At 49.2% G+C, this 18,323-nt stretch overlaps 1 protein-coding gene and 1 non-coding gene across 5 annotated transcripts in view; both read right to left on the bottom strand.

Moving 5' to 3' along the window:
• The window catches only part of ZNF618 (zinc finger protein 618), a 192,071-nt gene that overhangs the window by 77,659 nt on the left and 96,089 nt on the right, over nucleotides 1-18,323 (bottom strand). For all 4 annotated transcript variants that reach the window (XM_075560369.1, XM_075560367.1, XM_075560370.1 and 1 more), the window contains exon 2: nucleotides 5,509-5,552. In XM_075560369.1, the coding sequence (XP_075416484.1) occupies nucleotides 5,509-5,552 (44 nt within the window). The remainder of the gene's footprint in view (nucleotides 1-5,508; nucleotides 5,553-18,323) is intronic.
• LOC142460632 (small nucleolar RNA SNORA17) lies at nucleotides 15,313-15,444 on the bottom strand. Its single transcript, XR_012786804.1, has one exon. It is a non-coding gene; the product is annotated as a small nucleolar RNA SNORA17 (small nucleolar RNA).

The following is an 18,323-nucleotide window of genomic DNA, read 5'->3' as shown; positions in this document are numbered from 1 at the left end:
TGAACAGATCGCCCTCTCGGGCCCTCACAGGCACAAAACCTGGATGGCGAGTAAGAAAGCCGGAGAGGAGCTGATGTCTCGGAACGACAGCGTGGGCAAAGGAGGCTGTTGAGAACAAACAAGTTTGTCTTGGAAGAAGTACGGTCAGAACGCTCCTTGGAACTGAGGACAGGGAGACTCCATTGTGAGTACTTTGGGCATGCTATGGGGGGTGGGGCGAGTCCCTATGCACGGCATGGTGTTTGATAACGTGAGGGTCAGTAGAACAGGAGGGACATTCTCAATGAGCTGGTCTGCCAAGGTCCATCTGTGCTCCACCTGTGGGCTCAACCGACCAGTGTGAGGAGGGAGCAGGACCAGGCCGTCGCTAGTTCTGCTGCACACAGGGCTGCCACGGATGAGCACCCACACCCAGATGGCACCAAACACCAGCAGGGCACACACACCCAACGCAGTTGGCACAATGGTTGAAACACTCAGGGCTGGTAGTGGAAACTTAACTAGTGGTTCCCAGGGTCAAAAGACCTGGCCATCTCCCACAAAGAGCACAGCCCAGGAAGCCCTGTGGGGCCCTGACACTCTGCCAGACCGAGTCACTAGGAACCAGCGTCCATTAGAGAGCACCAAGCAGCAGCAACCATGCCGTGCTGGTCATGAACCAGCAGCAGGCCTATTCCTGAAAGTATTTTTTGCAAAGGAACTGAATGTGTTTTGTTTGAAGCTACTTTTATTTCACCACTGAAAACTTAAATGTTAAACAGCAAGAAGACGTGATTTAAAAAATAATTATCCAGCTACGCGCATGTAGTTATCTGATTACATGGTTCGCTGAAGAAAACCTTGGGTGGTTCTGGCTTAAAGGACGCAAGACGCGGCCAGGTCCAAAGGCGTTTTCCTAGGTGGAGTGACCTTGGATGGGGCGATTCCACTTGACAGGAAGAATACTAATCACCACCATCAGAAAGCGGACCAAACATGGCACGTTTAAAGGGCAAGATGGAGCAATTAGATCACGTTGACCCCGTCAGTAACTACGTGCTCCGTCTTCACACTCATGCAAGGTATCAACTGCCATCTACTGCCTCCTGCTAAGGAGAAGAACCCAGCACCAGAGGGGACCAGCATGGTGGTAACAAAGGCAAACACTGATTGAACACTTACCAAAGGGCAAGCATGTGCTAAGAGTGTTGACTATTACACTTAACCCTCACTCGCAACACTGGGGGCGTCCTGCTGGCCCGGCGGGAGTTTGGACCCAGCAGCTGCGCTCAGAGGAAGCTGTGGCAGTCTGCTACCTTGCAGGCTGCAGCCTTGACAAGTGCCCACAGCAGTCCTACTCTGCCCTGCAGGGGCACTAGGGGTCAACGCCAACTCAACCACCATGGGTTTCTGGGTTAGCAACACTTTTGAGAGCACCCTGGTGACACAATGGTTAAATGCTTGTCTGCTAAGGGAAAGGCCAGGGGGTGGAATCTTCCAGCCCTTCTCCAAGGAAGGTGAGGCAGTCTGCTTCCAGGAAGATTCCACTGCCTTGGAAACCCCCCAGGGCAGTTCGACCCTGTCCCACAGTGTCCCTACGAGCCAGAATCGACTCAACATCAAGGAGTTGGGTTTGGTGCAGTGCTCGAGGGGAATTCTAATATGATCCTCATCTTATGGAATGAGAGACTGAAGCCCAGGGACGTTAAGTGACCAGCCCGCCTCAAGTTGTTTATTCCAGAGCACACTTTACCATCTGACACCTCATCCACTTTCAATCCATTCCTCACTTATCAATATGTGCAGGGTCCAATGTCCAGGCCATTATTTGAAAACCAGTGTTATGCCAAAATAGAGGATGACTACATTATTATACAACTACCGAATGATGCTATGACACACTGCCAAATCACATCACTACATAACTACTAAATTATGTCATCGCAGAGAGTCATGGCCCAGCCAAGCGATACACTTAACTTTAACCACCACAGCCAGCTTCACTCCCCCTTCAAACTCTGGGCCTTGTTCCTGCCACAGGTACGATGCTAACGCACAACAACCAGATTTTTCACTACCTCCATGAATGTCAAATGTCAGAAAACAAGGTCGCCCCTAAGTGAGGAGTTGTGGTGGTGTTGGTCACCATGGCAACCTTGTGTACCAGAGAATGGAAGCCCAGTCCCGCACCAACCTCACCAGTGCTACGTGTGAGCACAGCACTGGAGCCGCTGTGTCAATCCATCTCAACGAGGCCTTTTCTCTTTTTCGCTGACCAAATATGATGCCTTTTTTCCAGGACTGGTCCTTCGTGGATGAAGCCTCACCATCCTTGTTTCCCATTCTGGTGAACCTTCTCCCGAGACAGATTGGTTGCTCTTCTGGTAGTCCACGATACGTGCTGCTCTTCACTGACGCCGTCATTCAGACCCATCCAGGGAAGCTTCCTCTGCTAGGTCATCAGCCCCACGAGGATGGAGACTGCAGTTTCGGCTCACTGCTACCGCCAGTAGAGGCCTGGTGGCACAACGGTCAAGCGCTCGGCAGCTAACTGAAAGATCAGTTGTTCAACCCCCCCAGCCCTTCCATGGTAGGGAAGACCTGACAATCTGCTCGCAGAGATTCCAGCCCCCGCAGGAAACGCTGTGAGGCAGTTCTGTTCCACCATGCACGGTTGCTAATGCATGGGAATCAACGCCATGACACACCACACCACACCACACCAGAGACCTCCAATGCTGTAGACAGTACCCAGCACATGTTAAGCATTTAATGAAACATCTGTGAAATGAAAACAAAGACGTGGTGTAAAGATCTTCTCATCCTCTAGCTCCAGATCTGTAACACAAACTAACTCGATCCGGTGCACAGCGACCCTAAAGAATAGGGTCAAACTGCCCCTGCAGGTTTCTGAGGCTAACAATTTATGAGAGTAGGAAGTCTCATTTTTCTCCCTTGGAGCAGCTGCTGGCTCTGAACTGCTGACCTAGGGGGTTGGCAGCCCACAGTGTAACCACTATTCCACCAGGACTCTGTCCTACTCTAAAAGGGCTGTGTAGGAAACTAGCATATGCACTGAAGAAATGAGTCTCTTAACCTCTTCTATGCCTGCTTTCCTTGTCTCCAAAATGAACAGGTTAGGAGCGATTCTCTACATGTCTCTGAAATCATCAAGTGCCTACAGTTTTTAAAAGAAGGTGGGGTACTAATTGATTACTTTAGCAAGCCTGTGCTGCGTTCACTTGATTTAAAGAGCTGTATTTTCTTTAGGATTTTCTAGTGATGCACTACAGACCTGAGATAGTTAAGGTTTATTGTGTCAACCTGGCCAATACACATGTGGGATTATTTGAAGGACGGAGAGATAAGTGGCTCGGTGAGCCTCACCCTTTTGGTTCTCTGGTCTCTTGCTCTCTGATGGCCAGACCGGGGTGTGGCTGCCTTAGCTGGCAAGGCTCACTTCCTGCAAGACATCCCTGAGGAGAAGCCACATGGACGTACCCTGATGCAGCCCTGGGAGCTGGAGCAGCCGTGTGGAGACCCCTGCCAGCGCTGAGAGGCTTGCACCACCACTGGATTCAAAGACTGTCTACCCACTGGCCTGTTATGATCCTCCTGCAGTCAGCGTCATTGTGTGTGTTTTGTGAGTCTGAGGAGGACTCTAGATCAGTGTCAGAAGTATGGGCTAAGTGAGACTTACGGGTTTGGGCTGGACTGGTTTGGGATGCTTTTTGAATGCGCACTTACCCTATATATAAAACTCTCTTATTCATGTGAGTTTCTGTGGATTTGTTTCTCTACTCTACCCAGACTAACACAGGCCCCCATTCCTCCTTGAGTAAATGAAGTTTGGCTGTAGTTGTGCTACGTGATTTTGTAACCTGCACACCAGGTCAGCGTCACCCTCAGCGCTGGCTCGCTGGGCCTGTAAACCTACTCGCGTTGGGGTACCAGGAAGTAAACCAAACCACATTCGGTTGTATTTTAGGATCAGACACACTACCCCTCCTTGTGCCTCTCAATTTAACACTGATTCCTTAGTAGCCCATGCCGCTGGTTCTGGTGTTGAGCCAGAGGCCCTCTGGAGAAGTAACACAATCACGTGTTCCAGGCCAAAAGGCAGGCACTGAGACAAAGTGCTTGTTGTGGCACAGCTAGGAGTGCAGGCCCAACTTCAGAGGGTAGGGGGTCCTAGGAGGCCATTCCTGACAAGGCTCATCTGGGAACCTCAGCACCTTGGCTTCCCCATCTGAAAGAGAAACTAATTGACTTCTAACATCCCACAACACCTCCACGACTTTAAATGACACCGAACGATCTAACCCAATGGCCAGGGTCAACGTCACCAGTGCACCAGCTAAGACCTAGCCTATCATTCTCTGGACATCCCATACACAATTCACTTCTAGAACGTGGGCGGCCTAGAGCGGGGAGCCATCTCTTTCGTCTGTCCTGGGCCTTCTTCCTGCCACCCCCACCCCCACCCTAATGCCCCCAATTGGCCACTGCTCCAACTCCACTCCTCCTCCATAGAAGAGCTGCAGCAGCCATGCCCACTTGTGCCACCGTGGTGGACACCCACGGCTTGGTCCTTTTGGCTTCGTGGCTACCAGCATCCCAACTTTGGGAACATAACTCTTATCTGACAAATTCCATACCCTGCAGGAGTGACCGAGTTAGGGGATGAACACATGGCCCAAACTGGGCCGATGAGAAGCAACTTGGGACCTTTTACTTGAGCTATCATGAAAGAGGCCTTCTAGTTGGCTAACGCGCAGAAGAGGAGCGCTAGCAGGGGAGGCAGGGATGGAGTCTGATTCCTTCTGTCAGCATCTGAGCTCCCAAACTAGCACACCCTTGGACTTCGCAGCTGCACACACTCATTTCTCTTGAATCTAATTGGGGGTCAATTTCTAACATGCTCCCTCCAAATAGCCCTGAGTAATATAAAACCCTTGTTCTAAAGGTTTTTACACATGTCATCTTATTCCAGCCTCACAAGCACCCTTTTCAAAGTTAAGAACCAAGGTCACCCCAGATTTAGAGAAAGGGAAACCAAGACAGGAGGGAGGGTATGTGGGGGGGGGGGGGGGCGGAAGAATGCCACAGGCCCCGTGAGGCCCCATTCATGCCTGAATTCCAAAATATGCTAAGACTAACGCCCCCCAGAGTTGGCAGTGTAGCAGCCAAGCCAGGGTTGACAGGATTCCAGAATGCAGCGCAGTGAGTTAGCTTTTGGCTTTGTCCAGGCAGCCAACGGCCAGGTCAGGAATGAATCACCCATGGGTTCCAGCCACAGGTGCCCACAAAGGGCCCCAGACAAGCTGGAAAACATAGTACTACCTAAGACCTCAGGGTCTTCTCAGCCAAGGCAGCTGTCCTGGACCCTCCATCCTTCCAGGTAGTGAGGACCATAGAGCTGTGACTATGTGATTATGAGACACGAAGACCAAGCTGTGCGTGTGTGCGTGTGCGCGCACATGTGTGTGTGCGTGTGTGTGTGTGTGTTTGGGTGGGGGGGGAGCTCACCTGCCCGACGTGCTTTTCCTTCCAGCTGCACTGGCTCCGTCAGCCTGCAAGAGAAACCCAAAACATGTGCATGAGCCAGGTGGAAAGACAGATCTTACCCCTGCCACCCCACCGAGGTCCCGCTGGTCACCACCCACCCGCCCCACTCCTTCAGGTTGCAAAGGTCTGTCCCTGTCGGCAAGAAGGCGTCAGGACACCCTGTTGTTTGCTTGGCCCTTTAAATCCTGGTTGAGCACCCAAATGCCACCACAAACCCAGCAACAGTGGAGCCCTGGGGACTGGGTGAAAAGTAAGTAACCAGCTCAATCTAAGATTGAATTGCACCATTTTTATTTTCAGCTGGGATTTCCAATAAAACAGTAGCTGCAGATTTATTCCTACCAACCGGAGGGGAAGAAAAATCCTATTATGTTAAAATATTCTGTCCCCGAACCCTACAAGCAGAGGAAGGCAAGAGAGTTCTGGTTCTCTAATCTCTTTTGTTTGGGGGAGGGGGGTGCAGGAGGATACGAAGATAATGCTGACCAAATGTAATTTTCAGAAATCATACAATACTAGTTTCGAGAAACTGAGGCCTTGGGAAAGAAATAAGGAACCTGTCGGAAATGTCATGAGGACTAAGAACCACTCTCTGGGGTCCTGACTCCTAGGCTCGTGCTGGGAGTTGGGTGGGGGGCTCCCTGCAGAGGCCCGAGCAGACTGCTGACCTGGACAACGCACTGGGTTCTCCATCACCGCTGGTAGAAAAGTCCTTGCCTAGATTCAGCATGGCAGCAGAGAAATAACTAGGCACAATGCAGGTCCCAAACCCCAGGGCCACATGTTTCCAAATCCAGAACCTTCCCAACTTGGGAAAGGTCATGGAAGGCACATACTCTCCATATCCTGAAGCCGCCTTGGCAGGTTTTGGGGGCGCCGTCATGTTCGCAAAGAAGCAAACAGTAACCCACTCCAACTTGAAACAGGCCCGTGGCCATGCACTCAATGTTGTGGCTGGTGGAAGCCTTGTGGAACGGAGGGCCACCGGGTTTTTACAGGAAGGATCCCTACAAAAGCACATTGGTAGGCCTGCCTCTCTCTGGATAGGCACCAATGACCAGCCTCTACAATAGCCTTGTCTTCCCTTCAGGCTAGCCTCTGCCACCTAATCAATTAAAAAACCAAAACAAAACAACAACTCCCCTTCCAGTTTGGAAGCGTTTTGCAGTTCAGGATGGTGGACGATGCATCTATTCAGCACAGTGCCCGCTTACTGGAGGACGCCAACTGGCAAGCCCAGGTGGAGCACTTCGAGCCAAGAAAGCTATCAATAAAGAAGTATGAAGGGGTCAGACTCCTATTTCTCTTGTGAAGCGGGATAACCCACAACCCCAGCCCTACGCAGCAGTGATGGCCAGGTGGAGCCCAGGTGAAGCTGGGTCTCCTGAGGCCCCCTCCTCCCACCCTACCCCTCTTGGCCTGTGGGCATCTGCACGCACAGCCTCTGGTCACTTCCCATCAAACAGCAGTGTGTGGACTCGACGTGCCTTGTCTCATTTCCTCCCCATTTAAAGAGTTGACTGTCTTGGAAATCCACAGGGATGGCGGTTCTACCCTGACCTCTGGGGTGGCTCTGAGTCAGCATCAGCTCGACAGCAGCCAGAGTCAGCGAATCCTCCCTAAGTCCCGTTCCCCCATTTTACAGGTGAGGAAACGGCAACAGGTGAGAAACACTCTGATCAGAATCACCACAACCACAATCTCAGGTTTAGAACATGCCAACCGGGCCTTCATTGGGTCTAGAGAATTCAGGGGAGCCAACCAGGAAATGAGGTGAAGCCACAAACGGGGAGGTAGAAGCATATGGTCTGAGGAGAAGGAACTCATGGGGCGCCAGCATGTTACTTCAGCAGAAGCAACCAGAGAGCAGAAAACGGTGTGCCGATCCTTTGACCGGGGGCTAAAGAACAGGCTTCACGACAACCTCTCTCCTCCGGGTGACTTGCATTCCTCGAAACGTGTGTGTAAAGCAAAGGGGCAGAAGTTACTTTCACGTTCCCATCACAAGCGGCAGGAGGTGGGGGTTCTGTTTCCCCTACACGTGAACCATACTGTCAGATCCCAAGTGACCTCTCATCTCTCACACGCAGTCTGGGCAGGCGTTTCTAGGGTTACCTCCACGTTTCTAAAGGCCCCTTTCTCCACGTCCTGCCACCACAAGTGCAGTCAACCAGATCACGGGCAACTGGAGTGGCTCCAAGGCAGGGGCTGGGATCATCTCCACTGGCTTCCCGGTTAGTAAGTTTTATGATACTCGACCACATTTTTACTTTCCACCCACTTTTACACAACAAAGATAAAAATGCTAGAACTATTCACGATCGTCTACAAATGGGTCTCTGGCAGATATGTAAGGTGAAGGCCCTGGGAGTGTGGGACCCTAGGAGGGAGGAGGCCCACTACAACTGCATTCAGTCTGTTTGTCTGCAAGTTGCCTGCGTGCAAGGCTGGACAATGCCCAAACCAGCATACGTCGGGCTCGCAAACCATCTCAATCATGGCATTAGGTTTGGCATTGGGGTGGTGAGGCCAGAAGCTGACCCACCATAAGGACAGGGGACCATGGCCCTTCAGTCCTAACCCCAGCCTGCATTCACAGTGCTGACTCCATCAGCTTCCAGCTGCAGGGATCCATCCACATGACGCCTGGCCAGTTCTCTGTCCTTGAAAATACTTTAAAGCAGGGGTGCTCAATACGTCGATCGCGATCTACTTACTAGTCGATCGCAAATGTAACGGGGGGAGATCGCATGGCATTAAAAAAAGAGACATACGCCTGTCATCAATCCCGTCACTTAACTGATGCACAGCGCAGCCAGTCAGATGCAATCTTAGGTGTCAAACGCATGCGCAAACAACTGCGCTAACTGCAGAAAGACTGACAAGCTAAGCTATCGCCAATTTTTAAGACCTTGGATTTTTTCTTTTAAACATTAAGAAAGGGTATTACAATGAGTGGGGGAGCTGGACCACGTAAGAAGACAAAAACGTATCACTTTCATGCGGAATGGGTGATTTTGACATGGCAAGCCGACATTCAGAGCGCAGGTTCAGTTCTGGAACGTACTCGCAGAGGGAAAATTCCCAAGCACGAGAACATGAGCTATCTCCTTGACTGCATTCTTCGGCTCTACTCATTTACGTGAGTCAGCCTGTTCCCACAGAAAGATTGTTATGTCCAAGCACCGTTTTAACATTGGTAACGCGGGACACCAGCAGGACACCATTGATAAAACTCATATCCTGGCGAAATAGCCACATGGGAGCCGAAAACCGTAGACCCTAGCTTGTCATGCATTCTTTCCAAAAATCGAGACTTTTTTAAAATGCCGTAGGACGTGGGAAAAATTGTTAAAAATTGGGACTGTCCCACCAAAAGCGGGACGTCTGGTCACCTGACTGATAAGCATTTGGAAGTGTGCTTGAGGCGGGCTGTCAGCAGCTACTGTCCGGACTATGCAGCCCTGGCTCATTCCATTCAGTGCAAGTCATCAGAGCAAACTCAGGTAATGACCAAAAAATGTACATAGTTAATTGTGTTCTGCAATATGGACTCATGTGGTCATGCAAGGTACATAAACATACATTGTACATATAAATTCTCAATGCATTTATGAATAAATGTAATAGATGTTTTGCATTTTTGTAGTTGGTAGATCATTTTCACGTGATCATTTTATAAGTAGCTCGCACGCTGAAAAAGTGTGAGCCCCCCTGCTTTAGAGCAATGGGATGCTGTTATTTTCCTAGGCGCCCCTCCCCCCAAAAGGGTCTACGATCAGCAATTTCCTAAGATCCATTCGACACTATGCTCACCATTACCTAGTGTAATCTAACCTGATTCTCGATTAGAACTGAAATTTGAGAACAAGATTGAAGAGTCAGAGTTCGAGCCTTGGCTCTACCATTTCGAGCTGTGTGATCTCGAGTAAGCCACTGCCCTTCCAGAGCATCAATTTCCTCATCTGCAAAATGGGAACATGCATATCGTATACCCACACCACATGGAATGAGGTGTAAGACTTAAGTAGGATAACGTGTGGTAAAAGCACTTGTCATGGGCTTGGCACTAATCATTATAAGAATCACTGACAATCCTAGATAATTATAAAAGTCACCTTTTAATGGATGGTGGAAACTGAGGCACTGGAAAACAGAGGAACTTGAGATTGCACAGAAAAGGAATAGCAGAACTGGACTGCATCAGACTATCTTCCCAGCATGCCTCAGGGTCTGACCCGCATGTAATGCTAAGTTTGTATTTCGTGAGCACCTATCAAACCACCATGGACCTGAGACCTTCTCCCAGGAGACCCGTCAGCACGACACTGACTGGTGTACTCACTGTTCAAGCATGGAACCCTCCAGAGGCCCTGCTGTAGATGTAGCATTGGATTATCTTCTACTACAGAATGTATAGCTCACTTCTGGCCTCTGGCTGGCTTTCTCTCTGAACCCTGGGCAAGCATTTGCCTAACTCTGGACCTGGGGTTCCCCACATGTAAAACTGGGGTAGAGCTAGAGGGCTAAATCAAACCCTCCCCCCCCCACCTTTGTTCTTAGCCAGCGTTAACCAGAGCTGTAGATGGCAAACAGAGGGAGAGAGGCCCCACATGGTCATCCTTGCATGACTGTGGTCGCTACCTGAGCCCCCCAGCCCGCCATGAGCACACCTGCCCTCCCCTCCCAGCCCCATCCATTCCTCATACGCCAGTGTCTTCCCACGGCCCGGGCAAAGCTATTTTTGGCTTCATCCGACCCTCCTCTCCCCTCCTAAATGAATGTTAAGTTGTTCTTTTCCATTCTCTTATTAAGGGTTTTCTTGGAAAGAAAATATTATTCCAAACCCAGAAATTTTATTTCTAAATTTGTGCAAATGTAAGTTGTAAGACATTAGCTGCATTTCACATTTTGTGCAAATGCCAGAAACAGGCAATTCGTGTGCTACGGGATGGGGGCTGGCCAATGATTTCGATAAAATAAACCCTTTTTTAATTTAAATGCTAATGCACTGAATTAAAATTTAATAACTGAGGAAATTGAAAAGCCGAGCAGGAATATTGGAAATAAATCCAAGCAGAAACAGCTGAAATTAAAAATTCTAGAGAGTGGGAGGAGAGCAGCTAAGCTGTCTTATATGATTACATTTTTTTTTCCAGAATGAAGCAAAAAAAAAAAAAATCCTATCTCTCGCTGGCTCTAGGGCAGTAAATCCACAGTGCTGTGATTTATTGCTCAATTTTCCTGAGGGAAAAAGGCTTTCTTTCATGCTGAAATATTTCATAAATTTCAAGCCAGCATAAATTCTTAATTTAAAAGTTATGGAGGTCACATTTAGTGCACTGGTACGGTTCCAAAATCTTAAAGGAATAGCAGCAACCAAAAAATAAAAAAGGAAAAAGGAGGGGTAAAATTTGCTCTTTTCTCCACCCGCCCCCTTTTTTTCCATTTTGGTTTTAATTCACAAGTTGAAATTTCATTATTGAAGATTCCTCCTGGAGAGACGGAGCCCAAGCGCATGGGGAACTAGTGTGTATTTGGAAATCTGCTGCAAAAGATAAAGAGATAAAGATTTAATTCAATTATAAAAAGGATTTTTTTTCCTCCGCACCCCCCCCCCTTTTTTTCTTTTTTTTTTAAAGCCACTTGAGGAATTTCTGGTAAAAATTTCCTCCCTTCATTGCCCGGGAAGGGGCGACGGTGGGGGAGGGTGGCCAATGTAATTGCTTCTCTTAGATCGCCAATCTTTTGTGCACACTGATATATTCATTTGTTATACAGCTGTTCAGCGGCGGAAAGAATGCTGGGGCGCCCATAATTCTAAGCAAATCAATCAAAAATTAATGATTTGTCATGCTTGCACAATGGAGGAAAAACAGCTCCTTGGGTCCTGGCTGCCTGATCTCAAAGAATGAAATGCCTTCCTGTGATAAGAGCGGAGCCAGGCGCGTAGGAAGGCAAAGGGGGCACCGCACACAAGCGGGCTGCGTGGTCCCCGAGCTGGGCCCGGTGAGGGTCCCCATCTTGGAGGGGGTCTCTCCAACATGGTGCTCTGCCAGTCCAGACCTGAGGATGCACCTTCCGTGGGAGGATCATTGGGAATTTGCCTTTTCCCTCCCCCATCCCAATGTCACCACTGAAGGCGCAACTCAAGAACTACCTCCTCTCTGGAGACTTCACTGATCTCTCCCCTCAACCCCCCCCCACCAAGATTTAATTTATCCCTGCTCATTGTTCTCCCAGCCTGCATACACACCACCATCAGAGCCTTCCACCAACAGTAAGCGCACCTGGGACCGCAGTTCCCGGGTGCCAGTCTCCTCCGAGGCAAAGCCCACACCCCACACATACGCCTATCTCCAACACCCAGTTCAGTATCCGCACAGGGTAACTATTAGTAAAAATGGTTGCATCCACGCACTATTGACAATGAGGTTGCTTAGATGAAAGATACTGTACTTGGATTAAAAAAATAATAACAATTGGCTCTAAATAACCAGTTACTCCTTGATTCATTCAACAGATATTTCTTGAAAGCCTATTCAGTGTCGAGCACCGTACTAGCTTCTGAGTTGACAACCTCAAACCCACTGGTGCACAATCCCAGGTCCCCAAGGTTCACCGCTCCTCCCTACCTCTCCGTGGAAGGATGGGTCCATGGGAGCCTGGGAAGGAAAAGAAAGTTCTCTGTATACTCAAATGCTGTTGAAGCCGTACCAGTCCAATGGGAACATTGTATTCTCTTCCATAATGTGCATGTATATCTCTGTCTTTACATACAATTTTCATTTTACATGACCAAATGATGCAACAGAAAGGTGCTTAGCACCAGCCAAGTTGTAGGTGGAACCAAGACTTTGCAACCAGGAAGCCAGTAGGAGGCTCTGCACCTCCAGAAACGGATGTGCGAGGATGAGTCTGCGGTTCCCAGTATTTACTGATAAGGCCAGGAAACCCAAAGGGCTCGGGCTTCGTTTATATAATGCCTTCTTTTCCAACAGCCAGTGGTCCCCCACATTTTATCTGTGATACTGTCTCTCCGCTTCTGAATAAGCCTCATTCAGAACCAAGGATGACAGCCACTCATCCAACAGCTATAGAATTCCTTTTGTCTTCCAGACATCGTTCATGGCAGCTGGGACATCCTCCTGCCCTCTCAGAGATTACATTCAAGTCGCAGGTGGGGGGACAGGGAGGTATCGTGGTGGTATCGTGGTTACACATTGGGTTGCTAGCAGCAAGGTGGGCAATTTGAAATGACTAGTCACCGGTGTACCAAGGGAGAAAGACCAGGCTCTCCACTCCTGAGAAGGGTTACAGGCTCTGAAACCGACAGGGGCAATTCTGTTCTGTCCTACAGAATGACTAGGAGTCGGAATTGACTGACTCAATGGCAGTGAGTTTGGTTTGGTGCCAATATTGAAGAATAGGTATACAGAGGTATAACTCTAAGTTATACAGAGGAAAAAGATATTTAAAAGCTCTAATTAAGACTCTGCCTTCCAGTTCATATGCAGTGATACGCTCCTTGCACTTAGTACTTGGGTTTTAATTTTGTGTTTTCTCTGCCAATTGCCCACTGGCTCCAACCACTTGCCACTTTGTGTTCTGCGCTTGAGGGGTGGGTGGAGGCTGCCAGAGAGGACCTTGGATTAAAACATTGGAACTCAGGTTCCAATTATTTAATAAATATTTATAGGATTCACACTAGATATGCAATTCTGAACAAGGCCTTGGGAGAGATTGATGCCAAAATGAATTAAACATGGGTTCCATATTCATGCCCCCAAAACTACACATGAAGTACCTACTATGTACTGGGCATCAGGGTAGATACTGACTTTGTAGCGATCTACCAGCCAGGCCTGTAATAGTTGGAACCCAACCACAAGGATCTCAGAAGAGGCCGGGAGATCTGATTCAGCCAGGTCACAGCTTTGAAAACCTTACGGAGCAGTTTGACTCTGCACATGGGGCCGTCCAGAGCTGGAATTGACTCAACGGCATCTGCTTTTTAGTTTGAGTTTTACCCCAAGTCTTAGGGCAGCTTGGGAAGGCATGGGCACCTTGAACATCACCTCAGGCTGCAATGGAAGAGAGAACGATGGTGCCTGGAAGGCAATGGAGCAGGCTCCGTGGCGCAAAGTTGCCTGGTGGCCAAGATCAATGGGAATGATGTATGGGGAGCAACTTCCATGGGGCCTGGGCTGGCATGTAGTTGCTGCTCAGTGCTGTTGTACTTTTAGTCTTGTTTTAAAGGAGCTCTGGTGCTGTAGTAGTTAAGCATTAGGCTGCTAACGGAAAGGCTGGCGGTTCAAACCCATGAGTTGTTCCACGAGAGAAAGTTCTGGTGCTCTGCTTCCTGTGGACCCTTGTTCTTGAGGGTCACTATGAAGCAGTGCAGACTGGACAGCAACAGGTTTGGGTGTTTCTGCTCATTTGTTTGCTCCAGGGCCCGGGCTCTTCCTCCTCCTCGTGTGGTCCCGACACACCTGGGACCCTGGGAGGGAGTGCGCCTGAATCACAGCCCCTGGAGGAGAAGGGGAAGGATCCCAGCCTTGGAGAGGAGGGCCATTCCACTTCCCCAGCTGGGCCAGATCAGAATGGGCTCCAAATGCTGCACCCCTAAGTGGGCAATGGTTCCTTTCAGCCCAGAGCAGGAGGGCTGTGTTTCACTGAACTTTCCATCTTGAAAACTTTCAGGTTTTACAGAAGATTGACAGGATGGAACCCACTCTTGTATCCCATCCCCAACATGACAGACTTTAGAACAGGGGAAGAACCATTGGAACATGGGCTCTGGGCAAGTTGTAAGCAAGCAGACAGCTATCTATGAACCCACTGCTAGTGAGTCGATTCCAACTCATCCTGCCTCTCTAAAGGGTTTCCAGGACTGTAACTCTCTAAAGGAATACACAGCCTCATCTTTGTCCCAAGAGCAGCTGACCTTGAGGCCCAGTGTCTCACCCACAGCACCACCAGGACTCCATACATGTGTCTACAAACAAACCAACAAACCCACTGCCACGGAGTTGATTCCGATTCTTAGCAACCTCGTGACCTTGTGTATAGGGATCCCAAGACTGTCGATCCTTACAGGGGTAGACAGGCTCCACTTTCTCCTGAGATGTGTCTACAAACAAACTAACTGCCATCAAGTCCATTCTGACTCATAGCCACCCTACAAGACAGGGTGAAACGGCCCAAGACTGGGAGACTGTTGCTCCTTACAAGAGTAGGGTCTCCTCTTCCTCCTGAGGACAATTGGTGGTTTCAGATGCTGATCTCGTGGTTAGCTGCCCAATGCATAGCTCACTATGCTACCAGGGTAGCTATAGATGATCCACTGAAACAAGCAAGAGCGCTGTCTCACATATTCAAGGAAGACACAAACATGGATATCCCTCAGCGTAACCCAACATCTTCCACATTGGTTTTCTGGGTTCACAGCCTTATGGGGCAGCTCAATCAATTGGTCTAATACATGACTGTTGTTAGGGGCGCCTCTGGGCTGGTTCCAACTCAGTGATCCTGAGTACATAGAAGGAAACACTGCCCAGCCCTGTGCCATGCTCACCACCGTTCCGATCTTTGAGCCCATTGTTGCAGCCACTGTATCCACCCATCTCCTAAGGCTCTTCCTCTCTTTTTGCCGACCATCCACTTTACCAAGCATGAGATTCTTCTCTAGGGCCTGGTCTCTCCTGAGCACATGTCCAAAGTACGTGAGAGTCTTGCCACTCTCTTTTATTTTAATTTTTTTGGACTATGGGGCTAGCAGTCATCCTCAGGTGGTTCACGTCAGACCCCTGAGCCTAGACATAGTCCCTCTTCTCTCTGCCCTCTAATGACACAGCTGTGACAGGGTGGCCACGCTGCAACGCCTCTAGGGGCAGTGCCACTCTCTTCTAGCTGTACTTCTTTTCATGCGTTCCTCTGGAAGCCCGTGGTATATTTTATAGTCTTCACTAACTACAGGAATTGATCTTTCTTGGGTCTTATTCACTGTCTAGCTTGCACATGCAAACGAGGTGACTGGAAGATGCCCCTGCCTGCCTCAGGTGTATCTTAATGCTCAGTGACATCCTTGCTCTTTAACACTCTGCAGGCTTTTGGTGGCAGATTACCTCAATGTAAAACATGCTTTGATTTCCTGACTGCTGTTGCCATGGGTGTTGATTGGGGATCTAAGTAAAAATAAGGCTTTGGCAACTTCAATCTGTTCTTTATGCCGAGGTATAATTCAGATTGAAGGCTGTAGTTTTTGATCTGCAGCAGATTCATGAGGTCCTCCCAGCTGCTTCCGGCCGGCAAAGGTGAGTCATTTGCATACTACAGGTGGTTCGTGGGTTTCCCTCCGATCCTCAAGCACATTCTTCATACAGCTTGGTTTCTCAGATCACTAACTCAGCCCTGCAGATTGTAGGAGTGTAAATGTCAACTCCTGACACCCATCTCTTTCACATAGCATCCCCTTATTCTGCTCGAGTGAATGCTTCTTGGTCTATGTGCCGATTCCACATGAGCACAGATTGTTCTAGAACTCCCATTCTTTGCAATGTTATCCACAATGTTTTATATGATCTACACAATCCAGTGCGCATAACTGGATGTTCACAAAAATCATAATTTGAATGCATCCTAAAGTCGGGAAGAGCATCACTAGTGGAGCCTTGAAAGTTTGCCAACCAAGCCACATCCTGGGTCTCTACTTGCCAGGAGCAAAAGCAGAAAGGCAACCTAAAGTACAGAGAAGAAACAAGAGCCACCAAACCCCATCGCACCTTGAACTAAACCAGAAGAACTAGATGGTGCCCAGCTACCGCCACAGACCATTCTGACTAAGAAGCACAGTGATAGGTCCAGGATAGAATGGGAGACAAACATGAAGCAGAACTCAAATTCTATGTTTTTAAGCCCAAACTGCAACAGAGGACTCCCTGAGACTATCACCCGGAGATGCCCTTTAATCCTAGAATGAAACTTAACCCCATTCCCACCCCATCAAATTTTAGAGATCGAGAAGAGTGGAACACAAAATAAAGGCTATTGATCGTAAGTGCCATGCTCTACTTCAAAGCCATCAGCCTGAGACTAAAAGGTCAGCAATTACTCTAAAGCAAAGACAAGAAGATAAAGGGGCGGGGAAAGTAAAGGAACACAATTAAAGAGATGTTGGCACATTGTGGGAAACCTGATGTCCCTGAACGACCTGTGCTGTGGGCACTGACATGCTTGATCGCCTGCCACCAAAACATAATAAAACACTTAAAAAAAAAAAAGACGACGGGGTGCCATCAGTGCATGGACGTACAGGGTGAATGGTGAAGGCGGAAACTGGCAGTGAAGGCAGGGCTGGCCGCTGACCCTGGGGGTCAGTCTGGACATGGTCCCATCACCTGCTGGGGAGCTCAGGCAAGTAGCTCACCCTCTCTGTGTCTCAGCCCCTTCCTCGGTACAATGGGGGTGACACTTGTGCCCAGGTCACAGGCTGTCACACTAAACACACCCATTTCCATCCAACCAGTGAAACCCTGGGGTGCATCTAGGACAGGGTAGGACTTCCAGCAGACCTGCTGGAAACTGACTGCAAGGTGCTTCGCTCATGGAGATGCTGGGGTTAGTGGTCAGATCAGCACTAACCAATGCATCATGGGGGCCCTTTGTATTCACTCTCAGGGCCTCAAACATGGATAATTCTGGTAAGTCAGGAGCAGCCGCGTCTCCTGCACCCTCCGTGGCCAGCTCTGGGTTTGGGGTGCTGTGCACGTTCTCACTGCATTTTCTCAACCACTCTAAGAAATAGGGGTGTCATCAATCCCAGGCTCCAGAGGACACAGAGGGGCACCCGGCATGGGAGCCAGTTGGGAGGAGATGCTGCTAGACCCCATCCAAGATTCTCCAAGGTCCCCGCCAGCCCGCCTCCAAACCCCGGCAGGGTGACCTTGACCAGTGACTCTGTAGAAGTGGATACGCTTCTCTGGATGCATGAAAGTTGCCCTGTTGTTTCCTTTTAAAAGGGAAATGCATCTCAGTTCTTTATAGCCGAACAGTTAACCTCTCAATTTACAAAAGATGGAGTCATGTGACTGAATTCCACAAAAATTCTCTCTCCAGGTTTATGATTTTATAGAGAACTCCAGGGAAAACTGCCTGGAGCAAGCTCAAACCAGATCAACCATAAACCATGTCCTGGTACAGCCTCACCAAGCCAAGACTCGGATTACTCATTAAATATGTGATAAATATTCACTTCAAATCAGCAGGAAGTGGTGGGAGGGTGAGTATTTGAAAGAGAAACACTTTTCAGCTTCATGGAAGAAAAAAACCAAAACAAACTATTATAAAGTCAAAAGGCTACAAAGCTCCAAATCCTATATGGAATGGACGCTAGAATTTGGGGGCAAAGTTCTGAACGTCACCCCCATAGTTATTTTTTAAGCAGTAAAAGGAAGGAGGTGCACTTCAAAGCTCAAGGGCATCACAGCAAAGGGCTTGCACCTCCCGTGGCAGGGCCAAGGCGGAGGTGGCAGCTCTTCAGGAAGCAGCAAGGGACACTCCAGGACACGCATGCTGGTTCCCAGGCCTTCCTCTGCCCGGCTGGCAGTGGCGCTCGCTGGCCCTGAGTCAGCAGACTAAGGGTTTCTCGGAGGGCTTCCATTTCTGGTGTTTGGGTCAGGCAGACTAGGGCTCAGTGATCCTTGAGCGGCCTTCCTCCGTGTCATACAGTTGCTGCGTGGATGAAAAGGCGTGCCGTCCGCAACACCCTCGGGTGG

The sequence above is a fragment of the Tenrec ecaudatus genome, chromosome 10 (assembly GCF_050624435.1).
Source record: "Tenrec ecaudatus isolate mTenEca1 chromosome 10, mTenEca1.hap1, whole genome shotgun sequence".
Classification (NCBI taxonomy): domain Eukaryota; kingdom Metazoa; phylum Chordata; class Mammalia; order Afrosoricida; family Tenrecidae; genus Tenrec; species Tenrec ecaudatus.
Note: the sequence above shows the minus strand (reverse complement) of the source record. Positions and strands in the feature narration are given on the sequence as shown.